This window comes from Trachypithecus francoisi, unplaced genomic scaffold, assembly GCF_009764315.1.
Source record: "Trachypithecus francoisi isolate TF-2019V2 unplaced genomic scaffold, Tfra_2.0 Lachesis_group16, whole genome shotgun sequence".
NCBI classification, from domain to species: Eukaryota; Metazoa; Chordata; class Mammalia; order Primates; family Cercopithecidae; genus Trachypithecus; species Trachypithecus francoisi.
In genome coordinates, this window is record NW_022681461.1 from 765,183 (window position 1) to 783,704 (window position 18,522).

The window sequence follows — 18,522 nt, forward strand, 5'->3', positions numbered from 1 at the left end:
AGCTTTCTGGGCCTGGGGGATGGGCGAGCCCGCCAGTCCACCACACACAGCTGCGCTTGGCCTCCGTAATCAAAACCATCATTACAGACCTGACGGTTTGGCTGCAGCTGTAAAGAGATAAGCGTGTTGGAAGAGAAAACAGGGCCCCGGTGACCCGGCCTTAGGGTCTGAGCGCCGGCTGGTGCGCACGCTCTCCGGGACACCCCCACCCCTCACCCACCCCTGCCCCTCCCAGCCACCTCCCAAGTCGAACTCCCAACCCCAGCAGCTCAGGAAACCACAGCTTTTGAACAAGCTGTACATGTATGGGTTGGACACGGCTAGCAAGAAGGGAGACGGGTTTATTTCATTTCAGGACATGCCTTGGATGATTTCAAAGGCTTCAAAAAAAAAAATCTGGTTGCGTTAGTGCTCAGAATGGTTAAGCTCTTGGGGTCTGAAGTGGGGGGACGGCGGGGGAGCACAGGCCCCCTTCTGTCTCTCTGAGAAGTGAAACTCTCCTTCTGACACTACTGGCTAGAGGAACAATTTGGGGATGACAATAGGCTTGGCGGTGAAGGGAGGCCGTGTCGGGGTGAGCGTGGAGGGGAGACGGGACGGGAGACGACGGGGTGGGCCGCGTACCTCCCAGACACACGGGTTTTCACAGGGAGGCATGCACACACACACACGGCACCCAGCAGATGTTATTACTGAAAGCCCTTTCTTCCTGTTTTTAAAAAAAAATGAACAGGAGAAGAAAAATTACTGCTGCTCCTTTCCCCTCACCTCAAAAAGGGAGACCTCATCTGTTTTCCTCGCCGTCACAGTTTTCATGACGTCACGGCGCGTCCTGGGCTTTAAGCCCCTCTCCCTTAACCGGCTAATCCTGAAGACAGGCTCACGCTTTGGTGAGTGTGGGGCAGCGCTGGGCATCACAGCAACCAAGGGACAGCCCCGTTACAGTTAGTGACTCCGGCTTCACACGTGGAGGAACTGAGGCTTGGAGAGGGGGGCCTGGAGAAGGCCACCCAGCAGGCGAGTGTTGGACGGAGCTCAAACCCAGGCAGCCAGTCAGCAGAGGCAGATGGAGCCACTCACTGGCCTACAGTTCCGGGACACACCGTGGCACCCAAAGATGTGTCAAAGGCAGGAGTAAGACAAGCAGATTCAACTCCAGCATCAACAACATCTGGTGGCAAACAAGGTCCCCAAAATCTGAGGCGGTTTTACAACATTCACACACAAAGACTTTTGGGACACCCGAGGGTGAAACAAAGGAAGAAAGAACCTATTTGGGGAAGTCGGCCTTGTTGGAAACTGGATTCAACTCAGAATCCACACTGCTGGTCCCTTAGGTGCCATTCACTCTACTGGGGGCTCAAAGATGAATATGAAACAGTGATCGACTTTACGGAACAGTTAAGTTCTTTCCCCATTACTACGGTATTTTCTGACGAATCACCAAAAAGCTCAAGTAACAACGGGCTGGCCTAAGCACATGTACCAGGTTCGACCCTGGACACAAGACAACGGATAAGGTTGGGTTTCCACTGCCCCTTAGCCAGTGCTTCATATTCCAACGCACACACACTCTAGAAAACTGGACATTTTACTTATTTTACAGCAAATCTTAACATGTCAGCTAGAAGTTCTCCCCTTATGAATACCTTGTGCCAGTAATTATTTTCTAGTGTAAAGTTCTGGCCTAAAGGAATAATCCCGATTGCCCATTTTCCTTCAGCTATGGAACCCCAGAAGTAAAATGTTAATCACAATTTTGTTTGCATAATCCAGCGTGAAATAAAAAGGAACACATTTGCACATGATTCGAGGCATGATTTTGATCTGATTCTGCCTTGTTTGCATGTATGTTTTAAGATGTGACATGTGGGACAGTTTTGAAATTAACCATTATATAGTTTTTGGAGTAAAACAAATCAAAGATAAACTTTTGGAATGTTGATAAAGACCAATGAGATAACATGGTTTTAATGGGAATTCCATTAAAAACCAATGAGGCTCCCACCATTTGAAAACCACATAAAAATGTCAGCAAGGAAAGCTGACTCAAGGCTAACTGTTTCCTTGGAGAAAACGTTCAAAGACTCAACAGGCCTGAAAAACGTGTAGGCAGCAAAGGGCTCCAGTGTCTGGTCATTCTGTGTTGAGTGCTCTAGTGGACCTTGGAAGAGTCAATCATGGAGTCCCAGGGCTGCCTGGGATCCTGATTGCTTAGCACCAATGGATCTCACTTGGTCTAGGTGTATGCCGCTCACATAGCAATCAAAACATGATTCCAATGCACCTTAGAAAATAAATCTCAAGTCCAGCTGCTTTACATCTATAAAGGAAGAAACGTATAGAGATGATCTACAATGCTCTATAAAAAGGTTAACTCCCTGCACGGCCTTAAGACAATCTCCCTTTACCCTCTTCCCAATCTTTGCCTAGCATGCCACACTCCAGAGCAGTGGCCAAAGACACTGAAATATATTCTACAATAACCTCCTCTGCACAGAGACTGGCAGAGCAGAGCAGATCTCTTTGTTATCTGTGGCAAGTTATTTGCATGTCTTTGGTCAATGCAGGGAACATGAAAAGCAGGGACTCTCTCCACTGTCTCTCTTTTAACTCATTATCCCGAAAACCATTGCTTTCTAAACTAAATGTGAAAAATAAAGCTTGGAATAAATTCACGTTTGTCTCAGGAGGCTGTTAATAAATAATAATCATGGCATGTTCTCTTTACCTTCCTCCAAAAGGAAAGTCAAACTGGGTATACATGTAGGCACAAAGTTCTGGTAAACACAAGTCAAGGCCAGAAGCTAGCTGTATGGAACTATCCTCCACCAACCTCAAGTTGTTGACCATTTCCTGCAAACTCTCAGGGAAACTGGCTGCTGAGTCTTTACATACAAGTGTATTGACTTCAAACCAAAAAAGGCACTTACATCTGTGTTTAAACAAGCCTAATTAAGTGGGAAATTAAGACAATCATTTGGATAATCTAAGCCAAAAAATGTTGGGGGCCATAATGATTTGGTACTCCAGTAAAAGCGTTTTTGCTTGAATTGGGTGGATAATTATCCTGATTCTCTACTTGGCTTTGCATGTGTCAACGCAGAATAAATGAACAGATGTTCTTGCAATCACTGCATACATTTATATGCAGTTGGTCAGGAGAAAATTTAGACTTTTTTTTCCCTCCAGCTGATGAATATTTCCTAGAAACATTTCTAAGAGCGAAGAAATCAATAAAGGCACTTTATTATTTATTTATTTTTTGAGATGGAGTCTTGCTCTTGTCGCCCAGGCTGGAGTGTAATGGTGCAATCTAGGCTCACTGCAACCTCCACCTCCCAGGTTCAAGTGATTCTCCTGCCTCAGTCTCCTGAGTAGCTGGGATTACAGGCACCCAGCACCACGCCCAGCTAATTTTTGTATTTTTAGTAGAGATGGGGTTTCACCATGTTGGCCACGCTGGTCTTGAACTCCTGACCTCAGGTGATCTGCCCACCTTGGCATCCCAAAGTGCTGGGATTTACAGGTGTGAGCCACCGCACCCGACGAAGAAAGGCATTTTAAAGCAGAATTTGATTATTTATAAAATAATGTGAAATGTGATTAAGCATTTATAACTTTACTTCATGTACCAAATCAAGAAATGGTCAAAATGAACCCAACCGTAAACTATGGAGCCTGGGTAACAGCGTGCAGGTTCATCAGCTGTAACGAATACACCCCTCTGCTGCGGGACGTTTATAGTGGGGGGCTGTGCATGGGTGAGGAAAGGGGACATGGGCCATCTCGGCACCTTCTGCTCAATTTTCCTGGAAACCTGAAACTGCTCTAAAAACAAAGTCAATTAGAAATAGACAAATAGCTTTTTAAAGGATGGTCAAAATATGGAGTTGAAGACTATGTCCACTGCTTAAGCGTTTCCTGGTGCAGTAAGCTATAATTTGGCAATCAGTCTGGTAATCCCAGGCACACTTTGATTTCATGTGGTCACCAAACTAGTCACCATCTATCTAAGAGGAAAGCACCAGAAGCCTCGGCTCCATGTGTTACATGCTCCCCTTTTCCTAACGTGCATTTGTACCTTCCCACAGAAGCTCGTCTGAATTATCTGCATCATTTTACAGGGAAAAGCCAGAGCTGGGAGGCTGCTGTAGAAACAGTCCAGGTAAGACTCTTGAGCAACTCTTATAAGCCCATGAAACAAGTCAGTGTTACATTCTAATCTAACACTTTCATGATCAGGACAAAGGAACCTGTTGAAGCTGAACATGCAAAAGACCAAAAGGACGAAAGCCCTCCCACAGCGTCTTACCTTGAAGCCAGTCTCTGAAGTAGTGCAGCCACATTTTGGGAAGCTGTTTGTTTTCTTCTAACATGACATACTTCACGTTACTGAAACTCCTGTGAAGGTCGTAAAGTAAGTGCTGGATATTCGGGTAGTCTGCTTTCTGGGTGACTATATACATGTTGTAGAAAGAAAAGTATTTGAACTGTGCAGCAATAAAGTCATATTCTCTGGTTTCCCGAGGTACAATGTCCGTAAGGTCCAGCCCGTCTCTCACTCGGGTAGTCCCATAAAGGCTGACCCCCAGCAAGCCCAGAAAAAGGAAGATCACCACTACCTGGAACAGAAGAGGTACAAGGTCAGACAGATCCCAGGGAGCACCACTGACTCTGCCTGGACAAAGAGAAGCTGTCTAGTTAATACCTTGTTTTCACCACCACACTTGACCTGATTTAGCTTGTAGGGGTTGTTCTCCCATAGGAAAAAGGATAAAATCATAATAATAGCATTTTTGTTATTCATATATATATATATATTTTTTTTTTTTTTGGTGACACAGAGTCTTGTGCTGCCCAGGCTAGAGTGCAGTGGTGCCATCTCGGCTCACTGTAACCTCCACCTCCCAGGTTCAAGCAATTCTCATGCCTCAGCCTCCTGAGTAGCTGGGATTACAGGTGTGCACCACCACGCCTGGCTATTTTTTTTGTATTTTTAGTAGAGATGCGGATTCACCATGTTGGCCAGGCTGGTCTTGAACTCCTGACCTCAGGTGATCCACCTGCCTCGGCCTCCCAAAGTGCTGGGATTGCAGGCGTGAGCCACCACGCCCAGCCTTGTTTTGTTATTTATCTGAGTTGGGATCTCACTCTGTTTCCCAGGATGGAGTGCAGTGGCATGATCAGGGCTCACTGTTGCCTCCAACTCCTGGGCTCAAGTGATCCTCCTGTCTCAGCTGCCCAAGTAGCTAGGACTACAGGTACACAGCACCATGCCTTTTTTTTCCCTCTCTCTCTTTTGAGACAGGGTCTCACTCTCTCCCCCAGGCTGGAATGAAGTGGCGCCATCATGGTTCACTGTAGCCTTGACTCCCCGGGCTCAGGGATCTTCTCACTTCAGCCTCCTAAGCAGCTGGGACTATAGGCAGAGCACCATGCCCTGGCAATTTTTTGTAGAGATGGAGTTTCACCACGTTGCCTGGGCTGGTCTTGAACTCCTGGGTTCAAGCAATCTGCTGTCCTTGGCCTCCCACAATGCTGGGATTACGGGCGTGAGCCACACCTGTCCCCGGCTAATTTTTAAAATATTTTGTAGAGACAGGGTCGTCCTTTGTTGCCCAAGGCTATTCTCGAACTCCTGGCTCAAGCCATCCTCCCACCTCAGCCTCCCAAAGCGCTGGGATAACAGGCATGAGCCACCGCACCTGGCAATAATCACATTTTTAAACAACCTCATTCATAAAAAGACTCGCTGCATGGAGGTTCACTCCCATGGAAGATAACCTCATTAAAATGGCCCTATGCTCTACAAGTGTTGACTTCTGGAGGACTGAAATATATCATACTTATATGAATTTTTTTTAAGGCAAAAGAAGAAAAGTAAAAGCAATCTGATGAGCTCCAAAGGTTCTGTTATTTTTTTGAAGACAGGAAGAGTCTTAAGTTGTGGCAGATTACCTTGGCTTTTGGTTTCAAGAGGAAAGGAGCATAGTGCTTCTCTGCAAAAGATGAGAGCGTCCACTTGGTACAGCGGGGCTCAAGGCAGTGGAGGCTGGAGTCGGAGAACTGGGAGAGCAGGTCCCTTGTGGAGCTGGTGCTCTCCGGGCTCTGGCAGCGGAGGGTGTCCTGTGTCACGGTGACGGGCTGCACGGAGATCTCGGAGCGCGGCTCGGCCGTGGTGTAGTACACGTGTGTGTGGGGGTCGTACTCCGTGCGGAGCTGGACAGTGGACTGCATGGTAATCTGCGTTTCATGGGCAAAGCTGTGGCTGCTGTAGGGGGGTGGGGGGCTGTGGCGGGTATTGTCGCGCGTGTCGGTGTAGGCCTGAGGTTCAACCTGAATCACTCTGCTGACGCAGGGGCTGAAAGGAGGGAAGCACGCTGCAATGTTACGCTTAAAGAGGGAAACGCTGCTTTCATTCTGCCATTTTCACTGTGTACGGGGAAGCTATTTTACACAGCCCTGACTTAGGAAAAGAAACATTACACTGCTGAACTCCAGAAACATCGCCTGGCTGATAACATCATTGCCTGGTGAACTAGATAAAAGTCAGTCTGAGGAGGCCACATGGAGAACTGATCCTAAATTTGGCTTCCAAAAGCAAGTTCCATCATGACAAATCCTTCAAAGCATAATTCCAAACAAAATCAAACCACCACCAAAGGACTACACATCTTCTAGATGGGTGGTTTTCAATCTTGTTCTGCTCTAACGCAGAGATATGAAACACTCCCACAATTGGCAACATCAGTTCATGATGGGAAAAGGGGTCATCGGTACCAGCATCCCGAGGGCTGTGAGACTGTTCAGCTGGGGCAGGGGAGAAGGAAGCCCTGGGGACTCTGATGCCCCCCTAGGGAAGCAGCCTCTGTCCAATCCCTCCCCTGTATCCTCCATGCCAGCACAAACCCTGTTACCCACATTCCTGTCTAAGTCCACAGGCTGAAAGAGTTCTGCACAATTCTGCACCCAACCAAAAGGCCACAGTGGTCTGAAAACGTACCTTGTAAAACAGCAGAAAATATCCAGTCTCCTGTCCTCACGTCGATATAAATCCATGCTGAGAATGGCAGGAAAAATGAGCAGAACCATGGCAAAATTGAACACCACGACTACCGCTGCCTGGGAACAGGAGAGAAATTCAGGTCACCAATACACCTCCACCCAATCAGAGGTCACCAGTACCCCTCCACCCAATCAGAGGTCACCAGTACCCCTCCACCCAATCAGAGGTCACCAGTACCCCTCCGCCCAATCAGAGGTCACCAGTACCCCTCCGCCCAATCAGAGGTCACCAGTACCCCTCCGCCCAATCAGAGGTCACCAATACGCCTCTGCCCAATCAGAGATCACTAATACCCCTCCGCCCAATCAGAGGTCACCAATATGCCTCCGCCCAATCAGAGGTCACCAGTACTCCTCCGCCCAATCAGAGATCACTAATACCCCTCCGCCCAATCAGAGGTCACCAATATGCCTCTGCCCAATCAGAGGTCACCAATGCCCCTCCGCCCAATCAGAGGTCACCAATACGCCTCCGCCCAATCAGAGGTCACCAATACGCCTCCGCCCAATCAGAGGACTGCTTAGAAAATAAAGACGCTTTTAAACAGTATTTTTCTTTCCCTTTCCTCTTGACGTGTTTGAAACTATGACAGATGTTAAGAGTTTCTTTTGCTACATCAAGAGCCGATGTGACAGGAACAGTCTTGACTATTTCTGGACTTTTCTATCTCTAATAATTCCATAAACCGGTAAGGCACACACCTGGGCACTAAACTACTAACGTGTTGTAGTAACCTAACCAAACCGAACCCACAAAGGCAGAACAGAGAGCACGCTCGAGACAGAATGTAAAACAAACAGAAGCGTTTCCCTTCCAGAATGCTTTCAAGAGGTCACGCGACCCTGATTTTACAGTTAAACACTTTTATATAAAGTGGATCGAGCTCATCAAAATGTCCCCCTTTAAAACATGAAATACAATTTCGCACGTGTCCCCTGAGGTTTTCATAGGCAAATTCCAAATAGCCTCTGGAGTAGCCAGTGGGGTGTGAGAGCAAGAAACAAAAGGCCAAGGAGAGTTAAGCAGAAAGAAATTCCTGTGTGTGATTGTAGTAGGCAGAATAAATAAGTACAGATTCAAAAGTCACTCTATAACCTAAAATAAACACAGGGCTAGATTCTGCAGTGTGTTGGCAAATCTCCTGCTGACCTAGTAAAAATTACAAAATTGGGCTGTTAATAGAGGAAGCCAACAGAGGCCAGGGGAAAGTCGACCCAGCTCGGAAGGGCATGGCAGAGGGGGCACCACAGAGAAACGCACTGGTGATGCTGAGGAGCCAGGAAATTGACAGACATGGCTTTGAAAATAAAAAACGAAGCCAGGCACGGTGGCTCACGCCTGTAATCCCAGCACTTTCAGAGGCCGAGGCGGGTGGATCATGAGGTCAGGAGATCGAGACGATACCCGCTAACATGGTGAAACCCCATCTCTACTAAAAACACACACAAAAATTAGCTGAGCGTGGTGGTGGGCGCCTGTAGTCCCAGCTACTTGGGAGGCTGAGGCAGGAGAATCGCTTGAACCTGGGAGGTAGAGGTTGCAGTGAGTCAAGATTGCACCACTGCACTCCAGCCTGGGTGACAGAGCAAGACTCTGTCTCAAAAAAAAAAAAAAAAAAAAAGAGAGAGAGAGAAAGAAAATAAAAAACGAGGCTTCTCAAAGAACTGCTTAGTTCACAAACCTCAGATTGATAAATGTCCTAGGGTGAGGAAAGAAAACCTGGCTATAACTGGCAGCTAACACAATCAAGGCAGAACTCCCACAAAGGGCTTTGGATGGGAATTGTGAGTTTATGCTCAAGGTAAACCAGCAAGCCTGACTTCTGGAGCGATGTCTTCTAATAATTAATTCCCTGTCAAGAGTCTTCTTCTAAAAACGACCTAACCCCTTTCTTCTTGGTCTATCTTGAAAATCCTTCATCAATTGAAAAATATGAAGCATGTTAGCTTACCACTCTCATGTATATAAGACCTGTCTGATAGGCCTACACAAATAAGCTCATCACCACTGTGACAGGAGAATTCACCCGAGAGAGATATCTTTTAAAAAGTCCAGTACTGTGCTGGGTGCTGAAGACACAAAGATAAGAAAAATTCTACTCTCAATTCTCACAGAGTAAGACCTATACGCAAATGACAATCCCAAATGATGGATGGCGTCATAAAGGCAGGTGCCAGGCTGCAGAACAGCTCAGTGGGGTGTAGGGGTGATCAGTCAAGGCAGGCTTTCTGGGAGAGGCTTCAGCAGGGTTTAGAAGATGATAAAGAGAGCCGGGCGCGGCGGCTCACGCCTATAATCCCAGCACTTTGGGAGGTCAAGGCAGGAGGATCACTTGAGGTTGGAGTTCGAGACCAGCCTGACCAACATGGAGGAACCCTCATCTCTACTAAAAATACAAAGTTAGCTGGCATGGTGGCGGGTGCCTAAAATCCCAGCTACCCGGGCGGCTGAGGCACAAGAATCGCTTGAACCCAGGAGGTGGAGGTTGTGGTGAGCCAAGATCGCACCACTGCACTCCAGCCTGGGCAACAAGAGTGAGGCTCCACCTCAAAAAACTAAAAAATAAAAAATAAAAATAAAAAAAGAAAAAGAAAAGAAAGAAAAGAAAAAGAGGTCAGTCAGGAGCAGGGGAATGGTAGGTGCTCCCTGTGAAGAAAACACACAGAAAACACAGACTGTGCAAGAGGCGGCACCCGGCTCAAGCACCTCAGTACTGCTGGGGTTTGAAATTCACTTTGGGGAAGAGAAAGAAGAAGCTATGAAGATCAGGTCAATTCATGCCTGATTCACAGCAAGCAGGAGGTGCTCACTGCTGCTGACAGTATTACCTGACAACGTCCCCGAAGTGCAGTCAAGTCACCTGCCTGAGGTTATGCAGTAAATCAGATCAAAGCCCCCAGCCCAGCTGAGAACCGGGAGTTTTGTGAGATCTGGTCCGTTACTGAGAGGATGTCTGTGGACGGGGTTAGGATACGAGACTGTGAGACAGCAGGGGATGGCAAGAAGAACAGGTAGGATTCTAACGGAGATTTTCCAGGAGCATGTAATCCTGGGGGCCGAATCCTTTTAGCTTTTACAATCAGTCATGTTTAGACTTGAGGAGTGGAACGCAGAGAAGAGACCCCGGGCATCCCGTTTTGGACAGGTGTTCATGAGGATGAGGAGAGCAGAAGTTTGTGACACAGGGAGCCCCACGGGTGCAGGGATGGGCACCTGCCAGCCACACCCACCACCACAGAGGCTGGGGAGCTTCTCGGCTACCAAGCCTCATCGGTCAGAGAAGCCTGCTGGGCCCCTTGCTCCGTGTCCGTGACGGAAATTAAGGGATGAGAGAAGAACCCCAAGCAGCGTCCCGTCGTACTGACTTTCTCATAACCTACTACATGTATGGGGGAGTATTTTCTCAACGCCAGGTTCCCAGATGTACACCAAAATAGTAAAATAACCAGCAGGGGCTGCTCAGAAAGCAAAAAGGGTTGTTGCAAAGGCAAGAGAGTGTAAGTAAACCAGAGAAGATGATGGGGGTGATATTGTAACTGTGAATCAATTCTAGTTATTGTGCTCATAGGCAATGCCCCATCCCCTCAAAGCAGCTAAGGCTGGGACACGTGCAGAGGAGGTTCCAGTCGAACCCTCCTAGACCAGATAGAACAACAAGGGGTTCTGTTCTGCGAGTTTTCAATGAAGAATAAACACTGCTGGGCTACCAGCAAGCCCTAGTTAATTACAAAGAATTACAGCTGGTACCAGTGATTCCTGGTGTAGAGGTGGCAGATAGATAAAGGCTGATGAGGTTTAAGACAGTTTCTTTGTGGAAAAAAATATCTAATTATTTGGTCAGTCTACAAAATTGGAGTTGTATATGGAAAATTCTGAAGGTAATTGCAAGTTTACTATTGGACAGAACCACCTTGAGTCACTCGCTTTTGAAGTTTAATTTGTAGCATCTTGCAAATATAAACACAACTGAACACCCAGAGTCAAACCTGATACTGTTCACCAACAGAAAGAGAAGCCACATAATGGCTAAATTTGAGGGTCAATACATTTAAAACAGAACCAGGGAAAATCTTCTGATGGCCACTGCAAATACCACTGTAAGCTCGCTCTCTTCCTTGCATTTTCTTTCTTTTTTTTGAGACAGTCTTGTTCTGTCACCCAGGCTGGAGTGCAACGGCACGCTCTTGGCTCACTGCAACCTCCGCCTCCTGGGTTCAAGCAATTCTCCTGCCTCAGCCTCCCAAGTAGCTGGGATTACAGACATGCATCACCACGCCCAGCTAATATTTTATTTTCAGTAGAGACAGGGTTTCTCCATGTTGGTCAGGGAGGTCTTGAATTCCGACCTCAGGTGTGCCGCCTGCCTCGGCCTCCCAAAGTGCTGGGATTACAGGTATGAGCCACAGTGCCCAGCAATCTTTTTTTTTTTTTTTGACAGAGAATGAACCAGTGTCACGGGGAGGCATTCTTTAACAAGATGAGGACTCTTGGAAACTATAGTTGCAATTTTCTACAGTGATGCTGCGGTGGTTTGAAACAGAAACACAAAAACCAACAGTACTTATTTTCGTCTCTGTAAGGTGCTTACCTTGGGAGAACTTAACGCACTGGATTTTCTACAAGGCTACTCCTCCTAAGGAAACCTCATGTAGCGTTTCAGACCACCACACCATAGGGTGTCGTTAAAGGACAGTCGGCCTCGATGAGCCATCAGTATGTACTGAGAGAGCAGAGGAGAGAATGAGAGAGAAAAGAAGAAAAGAAGGAGTGTGAGCAGATACAGACAGACAGTGAGCAAAAAGGCAAGCGGAAAAGCAGGGGAGAGGAGAGAGAATGGGGAGACAGGGTCCCACGACTGAAAGACTCTAGGAACGGTTTCTCAATACCAGCACCTGCTGCACATGAAATGAGACTGGGGTACCACCGGGTGCTGAGCAGACGCACGCCTGCGCACAAAGGCATTCTACAACTTCAGCTGCGCTGCGAGTCTGGCTCACCTTTCATGCCACTGAGCAATCAGAGAGTTTCCTTGTCCTGTGCTTTGGTTTGAGCGTCAGATCTGAACATTATTCATTGATTCACTATTTTTACTTCTATATAGATTTATAATACAAATAAACCCTGTTTCCTTTTCTTTTTGTGTTTCTTTTGGGGCTGGTGGTTATGGCCATCGGCATAGAATCTTTTATCCAACCGTGCCTCATACAAAATACTAAGGATGCCTCGATTCCCAAACCCAGTAGGACCAGTAGTTGCCAAGGCCTCTTGGTATCTAGCGAAATGACATTGAAATACGTGATTGACTGGTTCATCATATAAGACAAACGTAAGAGAGTAGGAAAGGGCTAAACATATTGACAAAATATAAACAGAAACCAGATGCATGACTGGTCAATTTCTCTTCCTGCTTGCATCTGCAAGAGCTCGTGGTGAGTAGCGTAAAGCTGTGTGAGTGCGCTGGGCATCATAACAGCAGGCTAAAAAGTGACACAGATGTCGTTTCCTTTAAAAACCTGGCCAGCTTGAGAATTATATATCATATCTTCACAGAGAAGAAAGGGGAAATGATTGAGGTTTTAAAATTTGAAATTAATTCACAAAACCCCAATAACATCTTGAGATATCAAAACTCCAGGCCACTTTGGGCTCCAGAAGACCATGGCACAAACTGGTGAAGTCTCTGCTTTATCAGCCACAGTAACTAATTTTAGGATTCCTATGCGTTTCAAGCAGCTCAAGGGCAATGTCAGTATTTACTCCAGGCACAGAAGGACTACAGCTCTATCCCCATCCCAGGGAACTGTCCGTGCTTACAATTCACAGAAGCCGAGTCTCTAATTAGAAAATATGCTGACGGCCTCTGGAGGTGACGGCCTGGTCTGGAAGCTCCACATGGGAAGTGAGAGGGACTGTGAATCTGCTTGGGCAGCCTGAGAGGGGAGCAGGGGACCAAAAGGAAAGAGAAGAGGGGACAGGAGAGACTGTGGAGGCCAACTTAGGAAAGGGAGGTGGAAAGTGAGGGCCCGCCGTGGAGCACCCTGCAGGAAATTCTCCACAGCAGCCTGGCCAGCCCATGGTCCTGCAGTGCCGTCTGACATGCGACCTCAGCTTAATACTGTCTTGGGTTGGGGCTGCTTTGGCAAAAGCAAAAGAAAAGGTGGCCTGTTTGGGATGGGGTGGGCAGCGGGAGAGGGGGTAAGCACAGGTACTGGGAGTGGTGTTTGAAAGCAGGGCATGGCCCAGAAGCTGGCTGCAGCACTGGTGACCCCAGAGGGCAACGCAGAGTAGCCCCGAAAGCCACGCACAAAGGACGGGGCCACTCTATAAGGCAACAGGCATCTGGGCTTCATAGGGATAGAAAGGAAGGAAAAACTCCAGAGGTGCTGAGTTTTTTGGAGGGAGTGTCAGGGTTATAAGCTTAAAGCAGCATCCACCCAGTTAAACAGAGCCTCAAACATAGGCATTTCTATTTCACTTCATAAGTAACTGAAGTGCCTTAGCAGAGACCGCAGATACGGGATGCTGGAAGTCAGTGCCCCGCTCAGGATCACCGTAGCCTTCATCACCAGAAGCTCACCTGGAGGGAGAACGCCCGCAGAGCAGGAATCGGGATTAACGCGGCCATGAAGAAGGCTGTGACGTTGCTGATGGACGTGAGGGCCACGCTGGCTCCTGTGCGCTTCAGGCACTCTCCGGTCCTGTCCTGGGAATAAGAAACCACAGCGCTGAGAGCTGCACTGGACAGGGTCCCCTTGGAGCACAGACTGTGTGAGCAGATACATGGCAGAGTAACACAACTGTAGCTTATCATGCTGGCATTAGGGAAAGAGAAAGAGCCACCTGCCTTGCTCCCTAACACCAGCATTATTTAGTACTATCTACAGAGTCATGAATTCCTCATGGTTATTCCCATCCAGAGCAGAAAGCTGCAAGATAATGACTTAACGCTTAAGTATAATTTTAAAAGGGAGTGGAGCGAGGTGATGGCTAAGTGACAGACATCTCCAGAGAAGCAAAAGCAGGCTCTGGAAAGGTATGGCAACTAGGGGTAAAGTGTCACACTAAAATAAACACCCGTATTCCCAAAGGCACCCCAAATGCAGCTCTTGGGACATCTCATAGCAAATACATGTCCGGAGGGTCTTCCAGCTGATTTCACTGCCTGGCAGCCAGTGGCACGTCATCTGACATGGGACTGAAATCTTTACTGGGCCAGACTGAGGAAAATTAAAGGACAAATACTCAGGAACAGAGGAAGCTGCTAAGTCCCCAGAGCTCTCGTCTTTTGCTTTTGCATTACCTCAAAAGGGATTCTTTTATTCTGTCCGGTTTCACTGAAGGCGTGGGCCAGAAGGAAAACATCATCCACACCAACACCAAGAGCAAGAAATGGCAAAACCTACCGCAAAACAGAGGGTGCTGGCATTAGACACGTGAGATCCAATTCAGATGATTCTAAAGCTAGTTAGGGCACTGCCACCAGCGCCTGACAGCTCCCAAAGCAGAGCTTGGTGACCTCATGGTGAAGAATTCACCCGACATCCCAAAGCCTAGCAGTTTCAGCTCACAGGAGAGCTTGCACGTTTCTACTTCGAAGGTCTGTGTACTGTCATTTTTTTAGGCTGGTAAATGAGAAGGAATCTAACTCATTTAAGCAATGATTCGCAGCGTGTGGTCCATGGACCAGCATCACTGGGAACTGCTCTGAAGTACACATTCTCAGCCCCAGCCCCAGACTTACTGAGAAACCCTGGGGGTGGGGCCTGGCAATCTGAGCTTTCACAAGCCCTGCAAGCCATGCCAATGCCCACCAGAGATGGAGAGCCACAACCCTGGTCAATGACATACATTCCCATCAGCGAAGTGTCTCTACTAACCAGTAAGGCCAACAGACTTCCTACCCACTGCCATCAGGGCGGACGGCATCAAGAGACAGCATCTCCCTGAGGCCAGTAGCATCCTAGTGGAAAAGGCTGCGAGACCCTTCTGGTGAGAAGGACACACAGAAGGCTGGCTGGGCCGAGCCTGGGGGGTCAGGGGGCGTTTGTCAACGGACAGCAGATGAATGGCTCCTTTAGTACCTGAGTTGTTGCAGCGTTAAAGGAAATTCCGATCAATGAGCACAGGCCCAGTCCTGCAGCCACTGACAGTGCAACCAGCAGGACGCCAGCCAGCCCCACGGCACCCTGGGACTTGGAGCAGTCCCAGCGCAGCATGGTTAGACAGGCATAGGCGAGCTGCAAGCAGAACAATGGGGGCACAGAACAAAAGCCGAACATCAGAATGTGTCGTGATTCTAATGTTTCCCCCCACCCATCACCCCAAATCAAAAGGCAGAACTTATGAAATCCAACAACAACAAAACTTTACATCAAGGACGTCACATAAAATGATAGCAGTCAAAGGTAGGCCAACAGCAAATGGGAAAAACGCTTTACACGAGACCACTTTTAAACCACGGTGAAGCCACGCTCTCTCTGTCCCGGCTGCGCGTGGATGTTAAGAGCAGTTAAGAAGCAGGAGCGGTCATGGAAAAGTAAAGACTAAAACCACCAAACCGAACTCCAGCCCCCAGGAGCATGGCATGGAGCGTTACCATGAGTAAGTAGCCGCTGGCCACGCGGATGACACTGACGTCAGAGAAGGACTTCAGGATGTCGTCCAGGGTCGTGGTGGTGAAGGAAAGCACCTTTTGAGTGGAGTTCTGTGCGACACTCTGATGAACCACCTGCAGTCACAACAGAAGGTGAAATGCCCAAACGCAATGAACACCTCACAAGCCTCGACAGCACAGACCTCAGGTGACACAGCCCAGCCCTTCTTTTCTTCTGATGCATTTTTTAAAAAGCTCTACATGATTCCAGGGCAGGGAAGGAAGCTGAACTTGGGCTAACATTAAAGAACCCTGTTTTAGGACAAGGGCCGTGGCTAATCAGTGGCAGTGGGTGCTGCTGAGGGCCGGTGTTGCTGGAGTTCACTCCGAGTGCTGTACTTACCCCAGGGCTGAGACTGCTCGTCTCTTCTCTGTAACTTCACAATTGACTTGCGGTCCCATCAGCTCCCCTCTAATCCAAAACAACCCATTCGTACGGCCCTCCTCCCCCTGTTCACTTGCTGGCCACTTTTAAAAGGTCACATGCAGCCTGGCAGAGGTCACTGCTTGGGAAACAAAGGCTAGCTCCTGTCACATGACCTGGCCAAGGGGCCTGCAGCTGTGAACAGATTCTATGCCTTGCTAATGTTTTCCAGACACCTTTGCTAACCAAGTGTTTTTTTTAAACACTGTTAGGTGCTTTCGTTCTGTAGTTCACAACCGTTACTAAACATGTCTGAGGGCACCCCAATTAGAATTAGTCTCTTAGATATTATCCTAGGATTTTCAACATCAAAGAAGAGGAAAAAAGTTTTCATGCCATCAAGTTCCCAGAATTGCAACATTTTGAAAATAAAGCGAAATGGAAAGAAATGTTTTAAATAATGGTGAAAACGAAGAATTGCGTAACCAGCGAGTCTGCAGGCCGATTCAAAGGTGGGTTTACCTCCACATATGTCCTCTGCCAGGCCTCCAGGATGGCTGCCGCCTTGTCCTCATTCCAGTTGATGTGTGAGACATACTCGTACCCCTTGAAGTGCTCGTACATTTGCTTGGGAGTCATTAACTGGAACATGGTCTGCAGGGCGTGGGCGCTGTGGCACAGTCCAAGGGAAGGCACGTCATCAGTATGCCCAGGAAGCCGTTTCCACTGCCTCAAACCCCCAGCCAGCTCCCCCACTCACTGGCTGCAATTCTCTTCCTTCTCCGTGAGCACATGTTTCCATTAAAATGGAACCAGGATGGTTATTTTATTTAATAGATTGATGTACCATATTAAAGGTGTAACCTTACAAACCTTTTACAGATAGACCCCAAAATTAAATTAATAGGCAATTTCCTTTCACAGTTTCCATTCCATGAAACAGGAAGGGGAGAGGAGCAGATAGCTTGAGCGGATACACCGGGCTCAGCGAAGCATACTCGCTGTGCAGAAATCCCAGACCACGGCGTTCCCAGGGGAGAAATCTTACATGAAACGCCAGACACCTGACTGACCAGAGTCCACAAGTGCACAAAGGATAATTCTTACTGAGCCGCTGGCTCTTCGTCTTTTCCGTTAACAATCTGACACTGTGCAGCTTGCACCATGAACTCTCTCTGACCAGAGTCTCCCGGCCTACTTTACACCTGCCCCCTTCTCTACATATGGACCGATCTCCTGAAACCCTACGGTCAGGAGGCAGGAACTACAGTCTTGATGAAAACTACAAATCCATTCTTGAAAAATTCCCCACAAGGTGCTTTTTCAAGCTGTTGCAGTCTGCTAGTATTTCTTAATATTCTATGACGCCACCCAGCTAGCAAGGATAACGGTGTAAGTATTAATACAAATACACTTGTTGATGTCAGGAGGGAAGTGGCTTTTGAGGAAAGGAAGAAGACTAGAGGGCATAGATTGTCTTCGGAGCTGGCTTACCTGACGAGTTTTCCAGTGCTGTTCTTGACTGTGCCACCCACAATCAACTCCTCCTGCCAGTGCATATACTTTCTGGATAAGCCATGACATCCGCCATTCAAAACAAGGGCCATATCAAGAGGCTAAAATAAAAAGACAGGCACATAATTACGGGCATTAGTAGGCAGGTCACATGCCTTGTTAAAATCCAGTGTAAGGGCTTGTGTGTTTCAGAGAGAACATTAATAGCTAGGCTAATGAGAGGCGTATGGCAAATCTTACAGCAAAATTCAGCTCTATAAACAAACTTAGTTCCGTAGACAAAGACAATCATGGAGAATGAAATGTTAAAAATGAAAATAATAAACTGAACGATGAATGGACACAAAAAAGTGTTTTGCTCTTCACCCCTTCTGAGAGCGCTCACTGCTGACACTCACTTTGGTTGAATTTTTGTTGGGGGCTGTGGCGGGGCAGTCTGGATCGGCCGGATTGAGGCAGGGGCGGTCCATGTAACCATGACCAACCTCAGCCTTATTCAGCATTTCCTCCCAGCTGTCCACTTGATAGTTTATTTTCTTTAACTCTTCTAGGAATTCCAAAGGGTCGAAGTTTGTCCACCGCAAAGGAGGTTTACCTCTGCGAAAGAAATCAGCAGACGAGACCATGAAAAGAGCCTTCTAAACCCATCGTAAAGTAACACGGCTGTGCCCACTGCATCCGCCTTGTAGGAGGCTCCTGGCAATGCTGCAATTCTGGGACTCTGGCATCAAAACAAATGCTCCTTTCCAGCATATCTGCATGCAAACTTAGGTCAGGAAAATAATTCATGACTGAAGATGCTAAGCAGAGAGAGGACTCATAATGAGGGCACTGAACAATCTTTAATTGCTGATATTGTATATTTAATATCTACAGACAAAATTAGCCAAAAGACAGATCCAAAATTAAATTTTTTTTTTT

At 47.5% G+C, this 18,522-nt stretch overlaps 1 protein-coding gene across 8 annotated transcripts in view; it reads right to left on the reverse strand.

Moving 5' to 3' along the window:
- Nucleotides 1–18,522, reverse strand: part of PTCH1 (patched 1) — a 73,619-nt gene that overhangs the window by 19,156 nt on the left and 35,941 nt on the right. For 7 of the 8 annotated variants that reach the window (XR_004443298.1, XM_033236630.1, XM_033236634.1 and 4 more), the window contains exons 6-15: nucleotides 18,000–18,198; nucleotides 17,581–17,702; nucleotides 16,609–16,756; nucleotides 15,666–15,797; nucleotides 15,151–15,306; nucleotides 14,370–14,468; nucleotides 13,647–13,772; nucleotides 7,007–7,125; nucleotides 5,962–6,364; nucleotides 4,316–4,625 (exon numbers count right to left, since the gene is read on the reverse strand). Coding sequence is in view for 7 of the 8 variants with exons in the window: in XM_033236630.1 (XP_033092521.1) it covers nucleotides 4,316–4,625; nucleotides 5,962–6,364; nucleotides 7,007–7,125; nucleotides 13,647–13,772; nucleotides 14,370–14,468; nucleotides 15,151–15,306; nucleotides 15,666–15,797; nucleotides 16,609–16,756; nucleotides 17,581–17,702; nucleotides 18,000–18,198 (1,814 nt within the window). In the remaining variant the exon portion in view is untranslated. The remainder of the gene's footprint in view (nucleotides 1–4,315; nucleotides 4,626–5,961; nucleotides 6,365–7,006; nucleotides 7,126–13,646; nucleotides 13,773–14,369; nucleotides 14,469–15,150; nucleotides 15,307–15,665; nucleotides 15,798–16,608; nucleotides 16,757–17,580; nucleotides 17,703–17,999; nucleotides 18,199–18,522) is intronic. The other variant, XM_033236629.1, reaches the window with a different exon arrangement.